The 21,347-nt window shown below is 38.0% G+C and overlaps 1 protein-coding gene across 1 annotated transcript; it reads left to right on the top strand.

Annotated features, from left to right (window-relative positions):
- The first annotated feature begins 10,535 nt into the window (after positions 1-10,535).
- Positions 10,536-11,378, top strand: LOC135275174 (olfactory receptor 1G1-like). Its single transcript, XM_064376606.1, has one exon. It carries the CDS (start codon positions 10,536-10,538, stop codon positions 11,376-11,378), a length of 843 nt encoding a protein of 280 aa, XP_064232676.1.
- The last annotated feature ends 9,969 nt before the right edge of the window (positions 11,379-21,347 follow it).

The following is a 21,347-nucleotide window of genomic DNA, read 5'->3' as shown; positions in this document are numbered from 1 at the left end:
TTAGGTTAGTGCAAAATTGCTGTTTCCACAATTACTTTTGCACCAACCTAATACTTAGAACAGCGTCTTGCATGTAGCAAGGTCATAATAAATGTCAACCACTAGGATAACATTATATAGAAATGTTTCTATGATCCCTTTCCAGCTAACGTTCCATGTTTTCTAATGGGATGACAAATAGTTATACAGTCATACATCCTCCCACTCAGCTCAGTCTAAGCGTTTCTGGAAATTAAGTATAATTGAATAATTTTAGGATGTTATCACTGTTTTGTCCATTTTGGGGGGATTCCAGCAGGTATGAAGAAGGCCTCCCTCAATTATGACAACATGATTCTCACTGACCTTCCTTTCTCCATCCCTGTTCCTCCATCTCATCTTCACTGTCTTTCAAATAATTTCACTATCAAAGCCCCCATGGGGCACACCATCCAGCACTTCAAACATCTGAAATACAAACCATGGCTAAAGAATATGAAGCAGACAAATGGAGAAAAGTTGAGGGGAAACTATAGCTTTACAAAGGAGGAACTAAGGGGATGTGATACAAAAAAAAGGTAGAGGAATAAAGCAATCTACCTCAATGAGAAAAAAAAGATGTGGCAGAAGATGAAATCGACTTTAACTGACGAAAACTTTTTCCAAGGGTCAGACTTGAAGCAAGGTACAAAAGGATGGGACAGCCACACCAATTGAAAAACATTATCATCCAGTGAGCATGCAACTTGTTTTGGGAGATACACACCAAGGGACAGCTATGGCATGGTGTAGAGGAGTAGCTACTAAGAGCATAATGGCTTTGGATTCAAATCCTGACTCTGCTACTATTTTTGTAATTTTCAACAAATTAGCAACCCTGCTAAGCCTAACTTGTCTCTCTATAAAATGAGACAAGATAGCTAGTTTCATGAAGATTAAATGAGATGACAATCTGTGTAAAGCAAGTAGCACACTACATGGCCTATTGTAAATGCTCAGTAAAAGTTGTTTATTATGATAGTGTTTGGAACTTTATAACTTGAGACAAATAAATTGGGTTTTATAATAAACAAGTTTTTTAGAGAAGATGGAAACCAGTCAGTGGAGATACGTAGACATCAATTCCAGGAAACCATTTTCCAATACCAAAGCCAATTCTCAGAGTCAGATTGCTTTCTACAATGAGGACACAAAGGAATATAGAACCCAGTTGATCCACTTGAGCATCTGCTGATACTCCCTTCACAATTGTAACTGTAAATGGACACCTACAGCAACCTTAGCCTGAGAAGGGTATGTTTATCAAGGTCCCAGACTCCTTGGGAGTAAAGGTTTGAGTCATATTAGTGCGTAAGCCCCTCAGACCTACCAAGATGAGAGCTGAGGATGAGGAGTTTAGACTGCCCAGTGAGTAGGAGAGTGAGGATAAGTACGAGTTTCACCCTCAAGACCAACTGTGCAAAGTGGGCTTAGTTCATCCCACTAACCTCCCTCTTCTGTTTCCTCTATGGAGGAGAGGCCCATGGAAACCATGGAAGAGCTACTCACCATATATGTGTGGAGAATTGAATCTGTGTTATCCGTTCTTCTTCAAATGTTTGGTAGCATTTAGCAATGACACAGTCAGGTCCTGGACTTTTCCTTCATGGCAGAATTATTATTATGGCTTTGATCTCATTACTCATTATTCATCTGTCCAGGTTTTCTATTTCTTCATGACTCAGTCTTGGTAAGCTGTAAGTGTCCAGGAATTTATCCATTTATTTGAGATTTTCCAATTGGTTAGTGCATAGTTGTTTATAGTAGTCTCTTATGATCCTTAGTATTTCTCTGGTACCAGTTTTAATGTCTCCTTTTTTGTCTCTGATTTTATTTATTTGAGTATTATCCCTTTTTTTCTTATTCTAGCTAAAGGCTTGATTATTTTCTTTATACTTTCAAAAACACTAGTTCTTAGTTTCTTTTATCTTTTCATTGTTTTTCAGGCCCTACTTCATTTATGTCAGCTCAATCTTTACAATTTCTTTCCCTTTACTTATTTTAGGTTTAGATTGATCTTCTTTTTCTAGTTCTTTGAGGTGTAATATTAAGTTGTTAAGATCTTTCTACTTTTTGAGGTAAGCTTTTATTGCTATAAACTTCCTTCTTAATGCTCCGTTTGCTGTATCCCATAGGAGTTGATATGTTGTGTTTTCATTTTTATTTGTCTCTAGGAATTTTTTAATTGTTCTTTAAATTTTTTCATTGACCCATTGGTTGCTCATGAACATGTCATCTAATTGCCATATATTTGAAGAGTTTCCAAAGTTCCTTCTGTTATTGATTCCTAGTTTTATTGCATTGTGGTCAGAAAGACACTAGATCTGATTTTAATTTTTTGACCTTGTTAAGACTAATTTTGTGATCTAACATACAGTCTGTCCTGGATAATGTTCTGTGTGCTGTTGAAAAGAATATGTATCCTGCAGCAGTTGTGTGGAATGTTCTATAAATGTCTCTCAGGTCCACTGGGTCTAGAGTACAGTTTAACTCCAATGTTTCTTTCTTGATTTTATGTCTGAATGATCTGTTCATTGTTGTGAAGTCCCACACTGAGAAGGTGAAAGATCTCTACAATGAAAACTATAAAACATTGATTAAAGAAATTGAAGAGGATGCAAATAAAAGGAAAGATATCTTGTGTTCATGGATTGGAAAAATTAGTATAGTTAAAATGACTATACTATCCAAAATGATCTACAGATTCAATGCAATCTCTATCAAAATATCAATCATATTCTTCACAGAAATAGAAAAAGCAATCTTAAAATTCATGTGAATAGGAAAAAGACCCTGGATCACCAAAGAAATTCTGAGTGGAAATAATGAAGCTGGAGGCATCACACTACCTGAATTCAAAAGTTATAGTAATGAAATCAGCATGGTAACTGGCATAAAAACAGACACATAAGCCAATGGAACTAAATAGAGAGCCCAGAAATAAATCCAGGCTCCTAACAGCCAACTGATTTTTGACAAATGTGCCAAGAATATGCATCGGAGAAAAGACAGTCTCTTCAGTAAATGGTAGTGGGGAAACAGGATATTCACATGCAGAAGAATGAAAGTAGACCTCTATCTCTCACTACATACAAAAATCAACTCTAAATGGATTAAAGATTTAAATATAAGACCCAAAACTATGAACCTACTAGAAGAAAACTTAGAGGAAATGTGTCAAGAAATTTACTGGGCAGGGATTTTTTTTTTAAATAAGACCTCAAAAGCACAGACAACAAAAGCAAAAATAGACAAATGGGATTACATTAAACTAAAAAGCCTCTGTGCAGAAAAGGAAAAAAATCAATAAGTGTAGAGACAACGGGCAAAAGTATTCACAAATTATGCATCTGACAAGGAGTTAATATCCAGACTATATAACGAACTCCAACAACTCAACAGTGAAAAAATAATAATAAGAAGAAGACTTTGGGTAAAAGACCTGAAAAGACATTTCTCAAAAGAACACTTATAAATGGTCAACAGATAAATGAAAAACTGATTGATATCACTAATCATCAGGGAAATGCAAATCAAAACCACAATGAGATATTACCTCACCAGTTAGAATGACTGTTACCAAGAAGACAAAAAACAAATTCTGGAGAAGATACAGAGAAAGGAAATTGTTATACTCCATTGGTGAGGATGTAAATTAGTACAGCCATTATGGGAAATAGCATGAAAGTCCCTCAAAAAATTAAATATAGGACTACCATGTGATCCAGCAATTTCATTACTAGGTATATAGCCAAAGGAAATTAAATCAATATGTCTTAGAGACATCTGCAAACCCATGTTTATTGTAGTATTATTCACAATAATCAAGATATAGAATCAATCTAAGTGCCCATCTAATGATGAATGAAGAAGGAAAATGTGGTATATATGCTCAATGGAATACTATACTATTCAACCATAAAACAGAATGAAATCCTGTCATTTGTGGCAACATGGATGAACATGGAGTACATTATGTTATGTAAAATAAGCCAGGTGCAGAAAAACAAACACTGCATGATCTCATTTATACATGGAATCTAAAAACGTTGATTTCATAGAAGTAGAGTAGCATAGTGGTTACCAAAGGCTGGGGAAGGGAAGGGAAAAGGGGTCAACAGGAGAGGTTGATCAATGGATACAAAGTTGCTATTAGACAGGAAGAATAAATTTGGTGTTCCATTATGTGGTAGGGTGACTATAGCAAATAACAAAGTATTGTACATTTTAAGATAGCTAGAAGAGAAGAATGTTGAATGTTGTCGGCACAAATAAATGATAAATGTTCAAAGTGATGGATATGGTAATTACCCTGATTTGATCATTATACTATGTATACATCCATTGAAACATCACACTGTACCCCATAAACATATGTAATTATTATCTCTCAATTATTAACTAAAAATTAAACTTTAAAATATTTTATAAAAAAGGAATTTACAATTGGGTGTCTTGATGTGAAAAGATAAAAATAAAAAAATACACCTTTCCTACTTTGCCACATACACAAAATCAATTCCAGCTAAAGAACTGTTAAAGGCAAAATTAGAAGCCTTTTAGAAGAAATTACTGGAAAATATATTTCTGAACTCAGAAAATAGAAAGGGCTTCTTAAACCAGATACATATAAAGCACACAAAAAGAAAAATATTGATGAATTCAATAAATTAAAATTAGAAACACTCATTTAGCAAACAACATTATATAAAGAATGAAAAGACAAGCCATAAAGATACAGAGAATATTTGTAGTACATATAATCAACAAAGGCCTAGTATGTAGAATATTTAAATAATTCTACAAATAAACAAGGATAAAATAGATAATTAAATTAAAATGAGCAAAAATTTAAACAAGCAGTTTCAAAATTCAGAAATAAAAATGCTAGTCAGCACTTAAAAGGTACTTGATCTCATTATTAGTAACTTAAATATAAAACTAATCCAGCAGGAGATGCCCCAAAACACACACACACACACACACACACACACACACACACATACACCAGAATGACTACAAATTTTTTTAAAATGGACACCAAATGTTATCAAGTAAATGGAGCAACCAGAGTCTTCACATGTTGCTGGTAGAAATGGGATTTTCTACAATATCTTTGGAAATCAGTCCAACATTATATGTCAAAATTGAAGATATAGACATTCTAGAATCCAGCTATTATTGCACTCCTAGATATGTATGCAATAGAAAGGAATACATGCATATACCAAGAAACACATACAAGAATGATCCCTACAGCATTATTCCTAATAGCTAAAACCAACAGTTTCTTCAACAATAGAATGCATTAATAATATGTGGTATTATCATAAAGTAGAGAAGCTCACAGCAATGAACATGAACAAACTCCTGCTATATACAGTAATCTAGATAATCTCACCAATGTGGAATACTTTTGAACAAAAGAAAAAAACAATAGATCAGGTATAACTGTATATATGCAAAGTTCAAAAAGAGATAGGACTAATACAAAATGCTAGGAAAAGTACAGCAATTATTTAATGTCCAGGAAAGAAAAGTAATGATTAGTAGAGTGCACAGAAGGAGCTTCCACATACTGGCAATGTTCTACTTCTTCATCTGTATTTATATCTGCATCTGCATCTACATCTGCATCTCTATCTCTATCTCTATCTCTATCTCTATCTCTATCTCTATCTCTATCTCTATCTCTATCTCTATCATCTGTATCCCAAAGTAGATACAGATTGATATGGTTTGGCTCTTTGTCTCCACCCAAATCTCATCTCCAATTGTAATCACCACCAGTCAAGGATGACCTGTAATCCCCACGTCAAGGAATGGAAATGATTGGATTATGGGTGTGATTTCCCCCATGCTGTTCTCATGATAGTGAGTGAATTCTCACAAGATCTGATGCTTTCATAAATGGTAGTTTTTACTGCACTCTCACACACTCTCTCACCTGCTGCTATGTAAGACGTGCCTGCTTCCCCTTCCGCCATGATTGTAAGTTTTCTGAGGCCTCCCCAGCCATGTAGAACTGTAAGCCAATTAAACCTCCTTTGTTTATATTAATAAATTACCCAGTCTTGAATAGTATTTCTTTATGGCAGTGTGAGAATGGACTAATATAGAGATCAAGAAGTAGAATGTTGTTTTTTGGTCATTGGTTTCTAATAATTTCTCAGATGGCATATTTGTGTTTTGTGTAGTTTTCTGTATGTGTTACTCACTATTTAATTTTTAGATGCACATGAGATAATGAGTACACACTCACCAGAATACCTGTCTACATTTCTATCATCTGGAAACCTCTGACAATAAAAAAATTTTATGAATGCCTGTGGTGAACTCATTTAGTCACAAATCATGATCTAAACTTGCACAAGGCTATTTGTACTCTTTATTAGTTGCACCTAGTATGAATATTCATTCATTTTGCTGTGGAAATACTATGTGTTTGATTATGTAGTGTTACCCTAGATGATATACAAATTAATTTCAAATCCAAGAGTTCTGAATTCTAAAATTCAGCAGGTAAAAAGTTTATAATGAGTGATTATTAAATAGCAATGGATATGAATGTCCATCAGCTACATGCATTCACATGAATGACCCTAAGATAATAATGTTGAGCAAAATAAGCAACAGAAGAATGCAAAACAGTATAATACCCTTTACAAAAAGTACAAAAATAGGCAAATTCAGAGCATACTGTATATAGTTTAGACATATATGCATAAGTGGCAAAACTACAAAGAAAAGTAAGGCAATGTTACACCATACTCAGGGGTTCTTCTAAAGAGGGAAGAAAGGAATATAATTGAAAAGAAGCACATACAGGGCCTCAAAAGGATTGAGCCATATACTATTTACACCGAATAGTGGGAGAATGGGCATTAATTTGATTATCATTATTGAAACAGCACATATGTGCTATATACATTCCTTTGTATGTAAATATACATATATTTACAACATAAATAAACAAATAAATCCAGAGATAGCACCTGTACCTAACATAGAGTCTACACATTAGTCTTATCTCTGCTCCCTGGGATCATAGAGAATAAGAATGTTTATGACATTTGATGGTAAAAAGTATGACCTTTGATCTGTTTTATTCTATACTTTTTTCTTATTTTCTGGCACATATTGTATTTTATACATAAATATTGGGCTCTAACTAAAGGTGTGGACTCCATGACAAAGGCATAGTAAAGATGACTGAGGATGACCAATCCAAACTGCAGCTCACCCAAGGGAAAATCCAGGAGCAGTGACCCTCCCGGATCCCAACCCTGGTCCTCTGATGTGGGGCATCATTGACACTGCTGAGACTCAGGGATCCATAGTCCAGAGGGGACAGCTGGGAGATTGGACACTCGCCCTATCTTGTCTCTAACTAGGAGGTCTGGGATTGGGTCCCAGGAGACACTGCATGTGAAAAGTCAGCAGCACCTCCTGGCTCCTGTGCCTGAGGTGTCACTGAAGACCTGACTTAAGTTTATGTTGTTTCTAGAGACAGGGAAAGAATATGTCACTCCAGTCATGTTTTCTTGGGGAGACAACAGTGCAGCGAACTCAATCTCCTTGGTAGTAGTGGCAGAGTCTGAGACTGGCCAGCATTGCCAGATAAGAATTGAGCCATAGGAATGGGGGGAGAGAGCAGAATCTAGAGCATGTGCATGTATAAACACACACATCCAGCCCACACGGCTTCTCCCTTTTTCCTTTCTCCCCTTCCTTTCCACTCTTTCTTTCTGCCAATCATTTTCTGGTTAACTCTGGTATTCATCAGGTCAGTGATGGTCCAGCCTAAGGTCATTGTAGAGTCTCAGACTATCCTTCTCTAAGCTTCATTGGTGACCAGTATATAGCATCTGAGCAATAACAAAGCATAACTCATTCTTAGCCAGCTAGGACAGGAAAGGTTCCCAGAATCACCCTCAATCATCGCACCAGGACAATACTAATAATTTACTCTTCTATGTCCATTTGTAGTTTATCAATCTCATTCACATCCTTTCTTTTTCTTAAAATTGAACTGGTGAATGATTATTTAAGATTTTGTTTTTGTTTTTGTTTTATGAGACAGAGTCTCACTCTGTTGCCCAGGCTGGAGTGCAGTGACGCAATCTCAGCTCACGGTAACCTCCACCTCCTGGGTTCAAATGATTTCCTGTGCCTCAGTCTCCCAAGTAGCTGGGACTACAGGCGCAAGCCACCACGCCTGGCTAATTTTTGTATTTTTAGTAGAGAAGGGGTGTCACCATGTTAACCAGGCTGTTATCAAACTCCTGACCTCAAGTAATCCTCAGCCTCCCAGAGTGCTGGGATTACAGGCGTGAGCCACCGCACTTGGCCTAAGATGGATCCATTATACAATTAATAATATTTGGGCTCTGATGATGAAGATATTTGACCAAGTTTATACTTAACTTCAGAAAAACAGATGCTTTGCTATTAATAGTTTGCTATTAAGAGTTCTGAGTAGAATCACAGCCATTCAAAAGTGAACAGTGATAACCACGACTCTCAATATGGACACCTCATAATTTACAAGCCCAACATGCAGGCACTAACCGGGATCCAACAACAAGGACAAAGCACTGTCATTTTATTTAAAACAGAAGTAAGAAGGTTAAGTTAGAAGGTTAGATCTTATTTTCTGAGCACTTATATATAGTGTATCAGCCTCGTTCTGAGTATCTTCCAATCATAATCAAATGTAATCCTCATAACTACTCTAACATGGTAACTTCATTAACTATTTCATTTAAGCAGATGTGGAACATGAAGCTGAGAGAGGTTAAATGACTTTCTCAAAGTCACACAGAGAGTAAAGAGTAGGGAAATTCTGTCAGATTCCGAAGAGAATTGTATGTTTAATCACGACACTAAACAAACATGACACCAGCACATGCTGCTATCGAGTGTTGTATTTGTTTTTCGAAACCATCAAACAGGAACAGTGGAATTTCTCACGTTGATTGCACATCATGGTTTATGAAGAGACTTCACCTGACTCCAGCATTTGGTACCCTCAACAAAACTATCAGGTAGGGTTATTTGCTACCTCTTATGGATCAAAAAAGAAAAAGAAAAACAGCAAGGCTCAAAGGAGGTAAATATTTCCCAAAGTTTAAAAAACGTGAGAAACAGACTGGAAAGCACATCATTCAAGGCTTCCCATTACATTCTATCCCAAGGTCACATTTCTACTACTATTAATGACATAACAATCACCACCCTTAATGAAAGCCTGCTCTCGATATATGTCATCTCAATAATAAGCTCAGTGACTCTGTGAAGTTACACATGGTACAAACTAGGAAACAGAGATTCAAACAGGCTCAACAATTGACCAAGGTCAGACTGAGAACAAGGAGCAGAGAAAGGATTCCTATCCAGTCTCCAGGAGGCCAAGGCCTAGATCTTAACACAAAATATGTTTTATTTTGTTTTTTTTGATACAGAGTCTCACTCTGTTGCCCAGACTGGAGTGCAATGGTGCAATCTCAGCTCATTGCAAACTCTGCCTCCAGGGTTCAAGCGATTCTCCTGCCTCAGCCTCCCAAGTAGCTAGGATTACAGGCACACACCACCACACTCAGCTAATTTTTGTGCTTTTAGTAGACACGGGGTTTCACCAGGTTGGCCAGGCTGGTCTCAAACTCCTGACCTCAGGTGATCCACCAGCCTCAGCCTCCCAAAGTGCTGGGATTACAGGCATGAGCCAACATGCCCAGCCTAGATCTTAACACAAAATATGTTGATGGTGAAGTTCATAATGAAAATGAAAATGATGTGCTCTTAATGATAATGTGTTTTTCAGTTTGCAATCTCCTCATGGTCACATTGACTCATTACAATGGTCATCAAAGGCAAAGAGGCCGGAGCACTCAGCACACCAGAGATCCCTGAGTCTCCACTGGCTCTGCTCTAAAGAAATTGTTCTGTCTTCCATCTCCTTGAGCACACATGCACCTACATACACACAGAGCACCTTGCATTGCTCACTAAATCCTAGTATGTGCAAGACTCCCAAATTAGCTCCGCAGTAAGGCACTGAGGTTAAAACTGTTGTTATAAGAGTTTGTTTTAAAGGAAGAATTAGAACTTGAAGAAGCTCTTTAAAGTAAATTCCAGTTCAGTCTCATTCAGGCAATTTATGAGGAAAACTTGAGCTATTACAGAATTCTGGAAATCAAAGTACACCTTCATCCTGATGCCTCATTATCATTGTCCACAGTCACCATATCTGTACATATTTGCAAACATGCAGTTATAGCCACTAGTGAATCAGAGTGATCTCCCCAAAGAACAAAGAAAAACATACCAAAGTCCATGGACTCTGTAATTTTTAAAAAGTAACTTATTTAACCAGAATTACCTGCTACTTTTTCTGCCTTAGAAGGAAATTAGAAACAAAACCAGCATCTCTGACTTCCTGCTCTTGGGCTTCTCTGAACACCCAGAAGCATCAGCCTCTACTGTTTGGGCTCTTCCTGGGCATGTACCTGGTCACCATGTTGGGGAACCTGCTCATCATCCTGGCTGTTGGTTCTGACCCTCGTCTCCATACCCCCATGTACTTCTTCCTGGCCAATCTGTCCTTCATCGATACCTGTTTCACCTGCACCATAGTCCCCAAGGTGCTGGTGAACATCCAGACACAGCATCGCACCATCTCCTACACCGGGTGCCTCATGCAGATGTACTTCTTCATGGCATTGGCTCTGCTGGATGACTTCCTGCTGGCCGTGATGGCGTATGATCGCTACGTGGCCATCTGCCTTCTTCTACAGTATACCACAATCATGCCTCCCCAGCGCTGCCTGCTGCTGGTGGCTGTATCCTGGCTCTGCTCCCACCTCCTGGCTTTCTCACTTACTTTTCTCATAGCTCAGCTTTCTTTCTGTGCCTCTCATTCTATCCCATACTTTTTCTGTGACCTTCTCCCAATCCTCCAGCTTGCCTGTTCAGACACCAATGTCTTTCACATCATCATGTTCAAGGAAGCCACTCTCTCGGGGGTCATCCCTCTCACCTGTGTCCTGGTCTCTTATGCCCACATCATGCACACCATCCTCAGGATCCCCTCTGCTGAGGGGAAGCACAAAGTCTTCTCTACCTGTGGCTCTCACCTGACAGTGGTCACTCTCTTCTATGGAACCATCTTTCTGGTGTATTTACAGTCCTCATCCTCCTACTCAGCAGATCCTGGAATGACTGCATCTGTGGTATACACAATGGTCACCCCCATGCTGAACCCTTTTGTCTATAGCTTGAGGAACAGGGACATGAAGTGGGTTTTGCAGAAATTCCTTGGGAAAATGCTGTACTCGGTAAAGGGTACTTCTCCAGAGTAGAGTCCTGGGCTCTTCTAAATGCCTTCCTAGTTGGACTTCTCTATTACAACCTTAAAAAACCCAAATTCAGAGCAAGATGGATGCTCAATATCACAAACAGTTTAACAAATGAAGGATACCTGGTAGGACTGCAAATGGACCAACTGGTCAAAGACATAGCTGCAGCCTGGAGAAAGGCGGTGGTCAGCAATCATTACTGGATTGTACTGGACAAATTTAAACAGGCTGGGAAGACTTTATTTAAGACAGTTGCAATACAGAGCAGATACTGGAACCCAGCACGAAATCGTCTGCTGACACTAAGGGCAGGAGGATATTTAAGTGCTGGGGTGAGAGAAAGAACATAGGCTGTCTGTTTCTGCTAAGTGTCTTTACCAAAAGGAAAAACAAACCTCTCACATCTTTGTGACAGGAGGTAGTTTCTTAATGTGGAACAAAGAATTGTCCATGAAAGTTAGGTCATGACCCTCCCACAGAGCCTGGAGGATAGGTGTGCCCTGACCCTCAATGACTGAAATGAAATTTTGAATAAATTTTGATGATTGAAATATTAAAATTAGATGATTATTTCATTTCAAATAGATGGTTCCCAGGTCCTTAAGAATAATATTCCTGGGTCATAAAACTGGCAAGAGCCTTTTAAAATTTTTTTTAATTTTTCAAGAGGCGTAGAAATAATGTATAAGTTTTCTAAAGTAAATGCTGTAAGAAAAGGGAGGTCAGGAACCTAGAGTCAGGAAAGAGCCTGTGTGAAGTTCAGTCAAGTGGAGGGAAACATTAAGTCTGCCATGGTGAAGGGTGACTTGATAAGTAGACTTGATAGGTGTTCAAGATATTCAAACCAGAGTATGAAACCACAAAAACAATGACATCAGACACAACTTTGGTTCTAGAAGGAAGCTCAGTTGGCAGCTCACTCTGGGACCAAGAAGTCCCACCCAATCACAAGAAATGTCAACAGGACCTGGAAGGATAAATTACTCTGAGCTTCAGGGACCATTTCCAAGTCCAGCTTTGGGAGCAGCTCATTCACAGGGATTAACCTCTACATGGAGAAAGCTGAACCAAGGAGACACACTATTTGCTGGGACTAAGAACAAGAATAATCCTGGGAGAGGAAACCAGCCACAGATAGATCAGGAGGCTGGCCCAAAATCACCCAACTGGGAGTAGATTTTTTTTAAACTGTAAGTTTCAGGATACATGTGCAGAATGTGCAGGTTTGTTACTTAGATATACGTGTGCCATGGTGGTTTGCTGTATCTATCAACCCATCATCTAGATTTTAAGCCCCGCATGCATTAGCTACTTGTCTTGATATTTTCCTGCCCCTCACCTCCCATCATCCAACAGGCCCTGGTGTGTGATGTTCCCCTCCCTGTGTCCACGCGTTCTCATTGTTCAACTCCCACTTATGAGTGAGAAAATGTGGTGTTTGGTTTTCTATTTCTGTATTAGTTTGCTGAGGATGATGGCTTCTAGTTTCATCCATGTCCCTGCAAAGGACATGATCTCATTCCTTTTATGGCTGCACAGTATTCCTTGGCGTATATGTACCACATTTTCTTTATCCAGTCTACCATTGATGGGCATTTGGGTTGGTCCCATGTCTTTGCTATTGTAAATAGTGCTGCAGTTTAGATCTAAAGACTCTGACAGTGAGAGTCATTAGTCATTAGTTATTGGAACAAGTTATCGATTCTTTTGCTTTTAATCCCTAGTTTATTCTGTTTGCCCACACTGAAAAACAATATATGCGAATTCTATAAGAATGTAAAATAAAAAGAACTAAGAAAAAGGAAAAAAACTGCCCATCATTTTTTCATTTAAAGACAACTGCTGTTAATACTCTACACCAGTACCTTTCTGTATTTTTCTAATCGCTTTTGCATTTGCATTTGATGATAAAATGCCAAACAAATAATTATAAACATATTTTCTTTCTTAATCTATAACATGGGTTATCTCCATTTGACTTCTGTATATCTGCCTTTTGCCTAGCAACATTGAGGGAACGTTGTGTGATACAACTGCTGTTTCTTGAAAAGAAAACTCTAGGTATAAGTGGATGGTAGAGAGAAATCTGGGTTGACAGCAGGACTGGATATGGAACCTCCCTTTCTCTATTAAAGCCCTCTGGGTCCCAGAAGAAGGAAGTACAGGTAGGCAGCTTTCCCCACCTGTGTAAAGGTGCCGCTCATTGGAGAATAGCACTTGCAATGGTTGAAGCAAGGGACAGGGAGCAAGTGCCTGTTATGAGAAGCAAGCAGTGTTGATAGAGCTCTTTATTGAATTGCATCACTGCTTTTTGTGTTAAAAATATTATATCCTTATCTGCTTCATGTTGCTGATATTCCCAGCTAATTCTTCATCTTTTAACTTTGTGGTCTTTTTATCTAAGCAAGTTTTCAACTTTCATATTATCATTATCATACCATATGCATATCAATTTGTATATTATCATATCATATTGTGGCCTCTTCTGCTGGTTGTATAATGAGAACATTCTTCTCAATTCAGAGTTATTTGAATAGTCGACTTTTTTTCCATTTTCTCATGGCACATTACTTTTTAGTGATTTAGTTTAGAAAATATTAGTTTAGAAAAACAATAAATAATTAAAGGAGTTCTTTCCCAACACATCCCTCTCACTTTCTTTAAATGTTTCTTCCCTTTTCTGTTTAACACGATTATTAACAGATAAAAATGTTGAGTGTCTCTGAGTTGTCATTCTCTCATATGAACATGTATATTCCACTTCAGGGTCTTTACTTATGGTGTCTTCTCCATGGTATCTTCCCCATCTCCAGGCCAGCAAAGACTTCCTACTCTACAGTCTATACCTGGCTGTACTGTCCACAGTGATTAAGAGAAAGAGAACTCTCCTTTATTTTTGTCTTTTTTGAGGGCCGGGTGTGGTGGTTCATGCCTGTAATCCAAGCACTTTGGAGGCCAAGGTGGGCAGATCACCTGTGGTCAGGAGTTCAAGACCAGCCTGACCAACATGGTGAAACCCCTACTTATAAAAATAAAAAATAAAAAATATTTTTGTCTTTTTTATTAATACATAAAAACTGTAGAGACTTAATATTCAAATAAAGTAAATTGTCCAGGTAAAAACACCACGGCATTCTCTTTAGCTGATTAATATCAATACTCAGTTCTTCCTGAATAAAACAATAGTTTCAAGTATCGAGATATCTCAGATATTATGGCAAAGAACTAGGCCAGAGGTGAATACTCTGATTCTTGTTCACTAATGACAGAAAATATAAAAGCAGACTCACCTTGGAAGGAAATACAGAATCATGGAGTATATTCAAAGTGCCACTCTGAGTAGCTATTTTATTTCAACTGGGATTACCAGAAAAGAGCAGTAGAATGACCCGATGGGTGGTAACTACAAAGCCTCCCAAGGATAGGTGACAACTTCACAGATACCTTCAGGCAGAAGAGTCCTTGGCTGAACACAAAGGGTTGTGAGTAGGTCCTTCTAAACCAAAGTTCACTCTTGTTTTGCTAATTTATTCTGCCTCCCACCTAAACTCCCTGAAATCACTGAAAGGGCTAAAAAGTGTGTCTCACTTTCAATCATCTTATCCCCACCCCAAGCCACTTCTCACCCTCTTTCAGAGATGTACAGGTATCTTGCCCCATCCACACAAGCTATTAGGTAAAAGAATTTCTCAATCTCCTTAATTTGCCCTATTTTTCTTATGCTAAAATCAGATGGGCAAATCTCAGGGATTTAGTGACCTGCCCTGTCCACATCCCATCTTGTACAATCTATTTTTTTCCATTGTCTCCTTTCACAGGTATGAGCTCCCTGTGAGAAATTAGCCCTAACTCATGGATCTGGTGAGATGCTACCCCTGTAAGATTCATAGAAGACTCTGTAATTTACTAAAATTGGATCCTGACTGTCAGTGGAAAGAAAGGAATCCTTGTTGGACATGAATAATTATTATACCATGATGTCTTTACATAGAACTTTGGCTGAATCTCAGACCTGAACATAGGTTTCTTGACATCTAAGTCAATTGTGGTAATCAGGACAGTCAATACTTTATTGTCAAATTGCCATATGATAATTTGTGGTTGTTGGATCAAAAAAACTGAAGGAGAAAGTCCAGGGAGAACTTTACTTTCTGCTCCTTGACTCCTCCTCTGAAGAATAGTTCATCTGAGAGAAGTTCCTCTTCCTATGAGCATACACAGAGCATCTTTAACAACTCTGCTTCTTAGGTTTTAGATAAAGAATTTCATGCAGGAGTCAACATCAGGTACAGCACAGCTTCAATGGCCCCATCTTGAATGAGCAGGAAGAGTAAAATTTCTCAAAATCTTTTTGTTTCATGTACCTGAAGACTATATCATGTAATTAAGAATTGAGAAACACATTAGGAATAATTTGGGAGTGAAAGAAAAATAATTATAGATATTAAAAATATTTTATGAAAACGACAACCAATAAGATGCATATCAGAACATGTGGGATGCAAATAAGACATTCATTAGAGAAAATTTATAGCCATATATTCAAAGGTAAGGAAAGTTTAAAAAGCTACAAAACAATGAGATATGCACCCATCATAAGAAGTTAGAGAACGAATGGTAAAATCAATGCAAGGAAGGTTAAAAAATCAGAAGTAATAAACATGAGGGCAAAAAATGCTGAAACAGAAAAACAAAAAGAAAGTCATAAAAACCAAAAGATGATTCTTTGAGATGATCAGTAAAATGTATCCCCTATGGTGAAACTGATCAAGAAAAAAAACAACCAATAACAGTAATGACAGTGATATATCTTCAAATATTAAAATATGAGGATTTTATAAATAATGTTATGCTAATGAACTTCATATTTTAGACTGAATAGACAAAAAATATAACATCAAAACTGGTGTAAAAAAGTTAAAAACATGAATATATCTATAATCATTAAGAAAAGTAAATCAGTATTCAAAAAACTTTCCTCAGAGAAAATTCCCAAACCAGATGGCTAGAACAAGGGGTTTTTTTTTTGTTTTTTTTTTAATTTTCTTATCTTACAAAAACTCTTCCAGATAAGAGGCCCATTTGAAGAAGAGTGCCAATACACTTTGGGGGATCCAAAGACAGCTGCAATTTTAAAGTCTTCTGATGTCATACCATTTCACTGTCTAGGCTACAACGGGATTTTAGTTGGCAGTTGTGCACGTTGTCCTTTTTATCTGATCTGTGATTAAAGCAGTAATATTTTGAGATGGACTGGGAAAAACATCAATTCCAGAAGTTAGAAATAGGAATGGTTTGTAAAGTCCTAGAGCTGTATTCCAATGCTGGATGGTACTAATCTTGTGTAGTTAAACTGGTTAGTGTGAAATAGTTCTGCCACCTCTGAGGCACCACTGCCAATGCTGCACATGCCGCAGTTGCCCCTTGAGCCAGACGGATGTTTACTGTGTGTTATATAACTTCCTGGCTCCTTCACTGAACATGACTAGTCCAACATTTTTTCCCAATCAGTCACATCTTGACATTCAGTGTTTAGATCCAATATCGCATGTCTTGTACTTAATTGTTCCAAGGGATCTTATTTTGTAAACTATATATATCAGTAGTGTACATTATCATCAATGTAAAAAGATCTACATATAAACAATGCAACCAACTATCCAAGTGTTACACCAACTAAAACCCCCAATAAACCTTGAACAGTGGGGAAAAAAAAACCTCTTCCAGATAATAAAAAATAAAAAACATTCACAAACCCCCTTTAGAAGGAAAGCAAAATCTTCATACCAAAAGTGACAGTCATTACACAAAAAAAATAATTTCAAGCAAATTTCACTAATGAATATAGACTCATAAATTTCAAACAAAAATATTAGTAAAACAAATAGTTCATAACGAAAGATGATTTATCATGATCAGTTGGATTGTACCAGTAATGTGAGGTTTATTTAACTTTCAAAAACTGAATAAAAATGTTCTTCTATTAAATGAGCTTAATCCATTCATTCATCAAGGTGATGAATTCAGAATAAAATTCAGAATTGCCAAACATTCTTGAAAAAGAAAATAAAAGTCAAAAGATTCACATTTCCTGATTTCAAGACACACCTATGGAGTCTCTTGCCTTCTTGGAGATAATAAAGTTGACCAAGTTACTGCAAATCAGATTCCAATCAGTTTAGTAGCATCTGACCTACCAAATTAACATCACTTCCATTGTGCAGTGAAGTACAGGAGCCAGAAGTAGGGTGAAATGATGAACCAGTGCTCTACCTTCTGCTCTTTCATTTCTACAAGCTCACAAACTAATATAGATTAAGGGGAACTTCCACAACCTGATATGCATCTGTGATAAGAACATAGCTAATGTAATACATAATGATGAAAGACCAAAAGCTGCTCCCTTTAAGTTCCAGAGTAACATAAAGGTGTCTTGGCACTTCTATGCAACATTGTACTGGAGATTCTAACCAGAGCAATTAGGCAAGAAGAGAAATAGAAGTCTTCTATTTGTAAAGAAAAAAGTAAAACAATCTCTATTTGCAAATGGCAGATGTGTCTTTTTTAAATCCTAAGAAATTCACACACACAAAAAAAAAAAAAACCTATTGGAGTTAACCATTTCAATTCAGTGCAATCCCTATCAAAATTTTAGCTGTCTCTTTTGCAGAAATGTATATACCGAACCTAAAATTCATATAAAATTCAGAATAGCCAAACGTTCTTGAAAAAGAAGATAAAAGTTAAAAGACATGTCCTGATTTTTACTTCAGAAACTATAATAACCAAAACAATATTGGTACTGACACAAGGATAGATATGTAGAGCAAGTGAACAGAATTGAGAGTCTATAAATAAGCCCTTACATTTAAATTTATTTTTACAAAAATGTCAGGACAATTCAATAGGGAAAGAATGGTGTTTTCAACAAATGATGCTGAGACAGTTGGAAAGCCACATGCAAAAGAGTGAAGTTGGTCCTTTACTTCATACCACGTCCAAAAATTAACTCAAAATTTATCATAGACCTAAATGTAAGAGTTAAAACTATAAACTCTTATAATAAAACATAGGAGAAAATATAAGTCACATCTTTGTGACCCTCGATTAGACAATGGTTTTGTTCTGTATGACAACAGAGTACCAATGATAGAAAAATAGACAAATGGGACTTCATATGAAATAAAAATTTGGTGCTTCAAGAGACACCATCAAGAGAGTGAATATACAGCCTCCCAAAGGAAAGAAAATATACATAATATATGTTGTCTGATTCTACTTATATGAAATACCTATAATTGTCAAATCCATAGAAACAGCAAGTAGATTGGTGTTTACCAGCAGTACAGTGAAGGTGGGGATGAGGCATGACTACTACTAGATAGAGCATTTATTGTGAGGGTGATGATAACATTCTGGTTTTAAATAATTGCTCATCCATTTGAATATACTAAAACTACTAAATGGTACACATTAAGTGGGTAGATTTTATGACATGTAAACTATAGCTCAATAAAGATGTGATTATTTTCAAGGCCAAAAGCAAAGTTGTTTAAAAGTAATTGGAGGGGTTGCTGGCAAAATGGCAGAATAGGAACAGCTCTCGTGCACAGCTCCCAGCAAGACTGATACAGAAGGCAGGTGATCTCCACATTTCTAACTGAGGTACCTGGTTTATATCATTGGGAATGGTCAGACACTGGGTGTGGCCCAAGGAAGGCAAGCCAAAGCAGGATGGGGTGTCACCTCACCTGGGAAGCACAAGGGCCTGGGGAACTCCCTCTCCTAGCCAAGGGAAGCCATTAGGAACTGTATCCCGCACTCTGGCCCAGATTCTGCACTTTTCCCACAGTCTCTACAACCCACAGACCAGGAGATTTCTTCCAGTACCTACAACACCAGGGCCCTGGGTTTCCAGCACAAAACTGGGCGGCTGTTTGGGAAAACAGCAAGCTTCCCACAGGAAGTTTTGTTTGTTTGTTTGTTTGTTTTAAATATACCCCAGTGGCTCCTGGAATGCCAGCGAGACAGAACTGTTCACTCCCCTGGAAATGAGGCTGAAACCAGGGAATCAAGTGATCTGGCTCGGTGGGTCCCACCCTGACGAAGATCAGCAAGCGAAGATTCACTAGCTTGAAATTCTCACAGCCAACACAGCAGTCTGAGCTCCACCTGGGACATTCAAGCTTGGTGGGGGAAGGGGTGTCTGCCATTGCTGAGACTCAAGTAGGTGGTTATAACATCACAGTGTAAACAAAGTCACTGGGAATTTCAAACTGGGCGAAGCCCATGGCAGCTCAGCAAGGCCTCTGCAGGGAGATTGTGTCACTAGATTCCCTCTTCACTGGGCAGGGGATCTCTGAAAAAAGGCAGCAGCCCATCAGGGACTTATAAATAAAGCCCCCACCTTCCTGGGACAGAGCACCTGAAAAATGGGGCTGTTATGGGTACAGCTTCAGCAGACTTAAACATCCCTGCCTGGCAGCTCAGAAAAGAGCAGCAGATCTCCCAGCACAGCGTTCCAGCTCAGATAAGGGACAAACTGCCTCCTCACATGGCTCCCAGACCCCCATGTATCCTGACTGGGAGACATCTCCCAGTAGGGGCCAATAGACACCTCATACAGGAGAGCTCTGGCTGGCATCTGGCAGGTACCCTTCTGGGACGAAGCTCCCAGAGGAAGGAACAGGCTGCAATATTTGCTGTTCTGCAGCCCCCACTGGTGATTTCCAGACAAGCAGGGTCTGGAGTGGACCTCCAGCAAATGGGAGAAAATTTTTGCAATCTATCCATCTGACAAAGGGCTAATAACCAGAATCTACAAAGAACTTAAACAAATTTACAAGAAAAAAACAAACAAACCCATCAAAAAACCCACCATGGGTGAAGGATATGGACAGATACTTCTCAAAAGGAGACATTTATGCAGCCAACAAACACATGAAAAAAAGCTCTTTATCACCGGTCATTAGAGAAATGCAAATCAAAACCATATTGAGATGCCATCTCACGCCAGTTAGAATGGCAATCATTAAAAAATCTGGAGACAACAGATGCTGGAGAGGATGTGGAGAAATAGGAACACTTTTATACTGTTGGTGGGAGTGTAAATTAGTTCAACCATTGTGGAAGACAGTGTGGCGATTCCTCAAGGATCTAGAACCAGAAATACCATTTGACTCAGCAATCCCATTGCTCCATAGTGCTGGAGCAGCTAGGCAAGAAAAAGAGGTAACAATCATCCAAATCAGAAAGAAAGAAGTAAATGGTCTCTGTTCACAGATGATGTAAATTTATATGTAGAAAGCCCTAAAGAATCCACCAAAAGTGATTAGAACTAATGACCAAATTAAGTAAAACTGCATGATGCAAAATCAACACACAAAAATCAGTAGCATTCTATACACTAACCATACACTATCTGCAAAAGAAACAAACAAAAAATCCCGTTCACAATAGCATCAAAACCAATCAAATCTATAGGAATCAATTTAACCCAGAGGATAATAGACCTGTACACTGAAAACTACAAAATGTTGGTGAAAGAAATTGAAAAAGGCACAAATAAATGGAAAGATACCCGGTTTTTATGGACCAGAGGAATTTAAACTGTTACGATGTCCATACTGTGCATAGCAACCTACAGTCAATGCAATCTTCATCAAAATTCCAGTGATAAGGCCAGGCGTGGTGGCTCACATCTACAACCCAAGCACTTTGGGAGACTAAGGCAGGCAGATCACTTGAGGTCAGGAGTTCAAAACCAGCCTGGTCAACATGGCAAAACCCTGTCTCTATTAAAAGTATAAAAATTAGCCAGGTGTGATGTCAGTCACCTGTAATTCCAACTACTTTGGAGTCTGAGGCAGAAGAATAGCTTGAACCCAGGAGGCAGAAGTTGCAGTGAGCTAAGATCACGCCACTGCACTCCAGCCTGGGTGACAGAGTGAGAACTTGTCTCAAAAAAAAAAA

The sequence above is a fragment of the Aotus nancymaae genome, unplaced genomic scaffold, assembly GCF_030222135.1.
Source record: "Aotus nancymaae isolate 86718 unplaced genomic scaffold, 86718_ANA_hifiasm-v0.15.2.pri h1tg000003l, whole genome shotgun sequence".
Lineage (NCBI taxonomy): Eukaryota > Metazoa > Chordata > Mammalia > Primates > Aotidae > Aotus > Aotus nancymaae.
The sequence above is the reverse complement of the archived record's forward strand: the minus strand, read 5'-3'. Positions and strand labels throughout refer to the sequence as shown.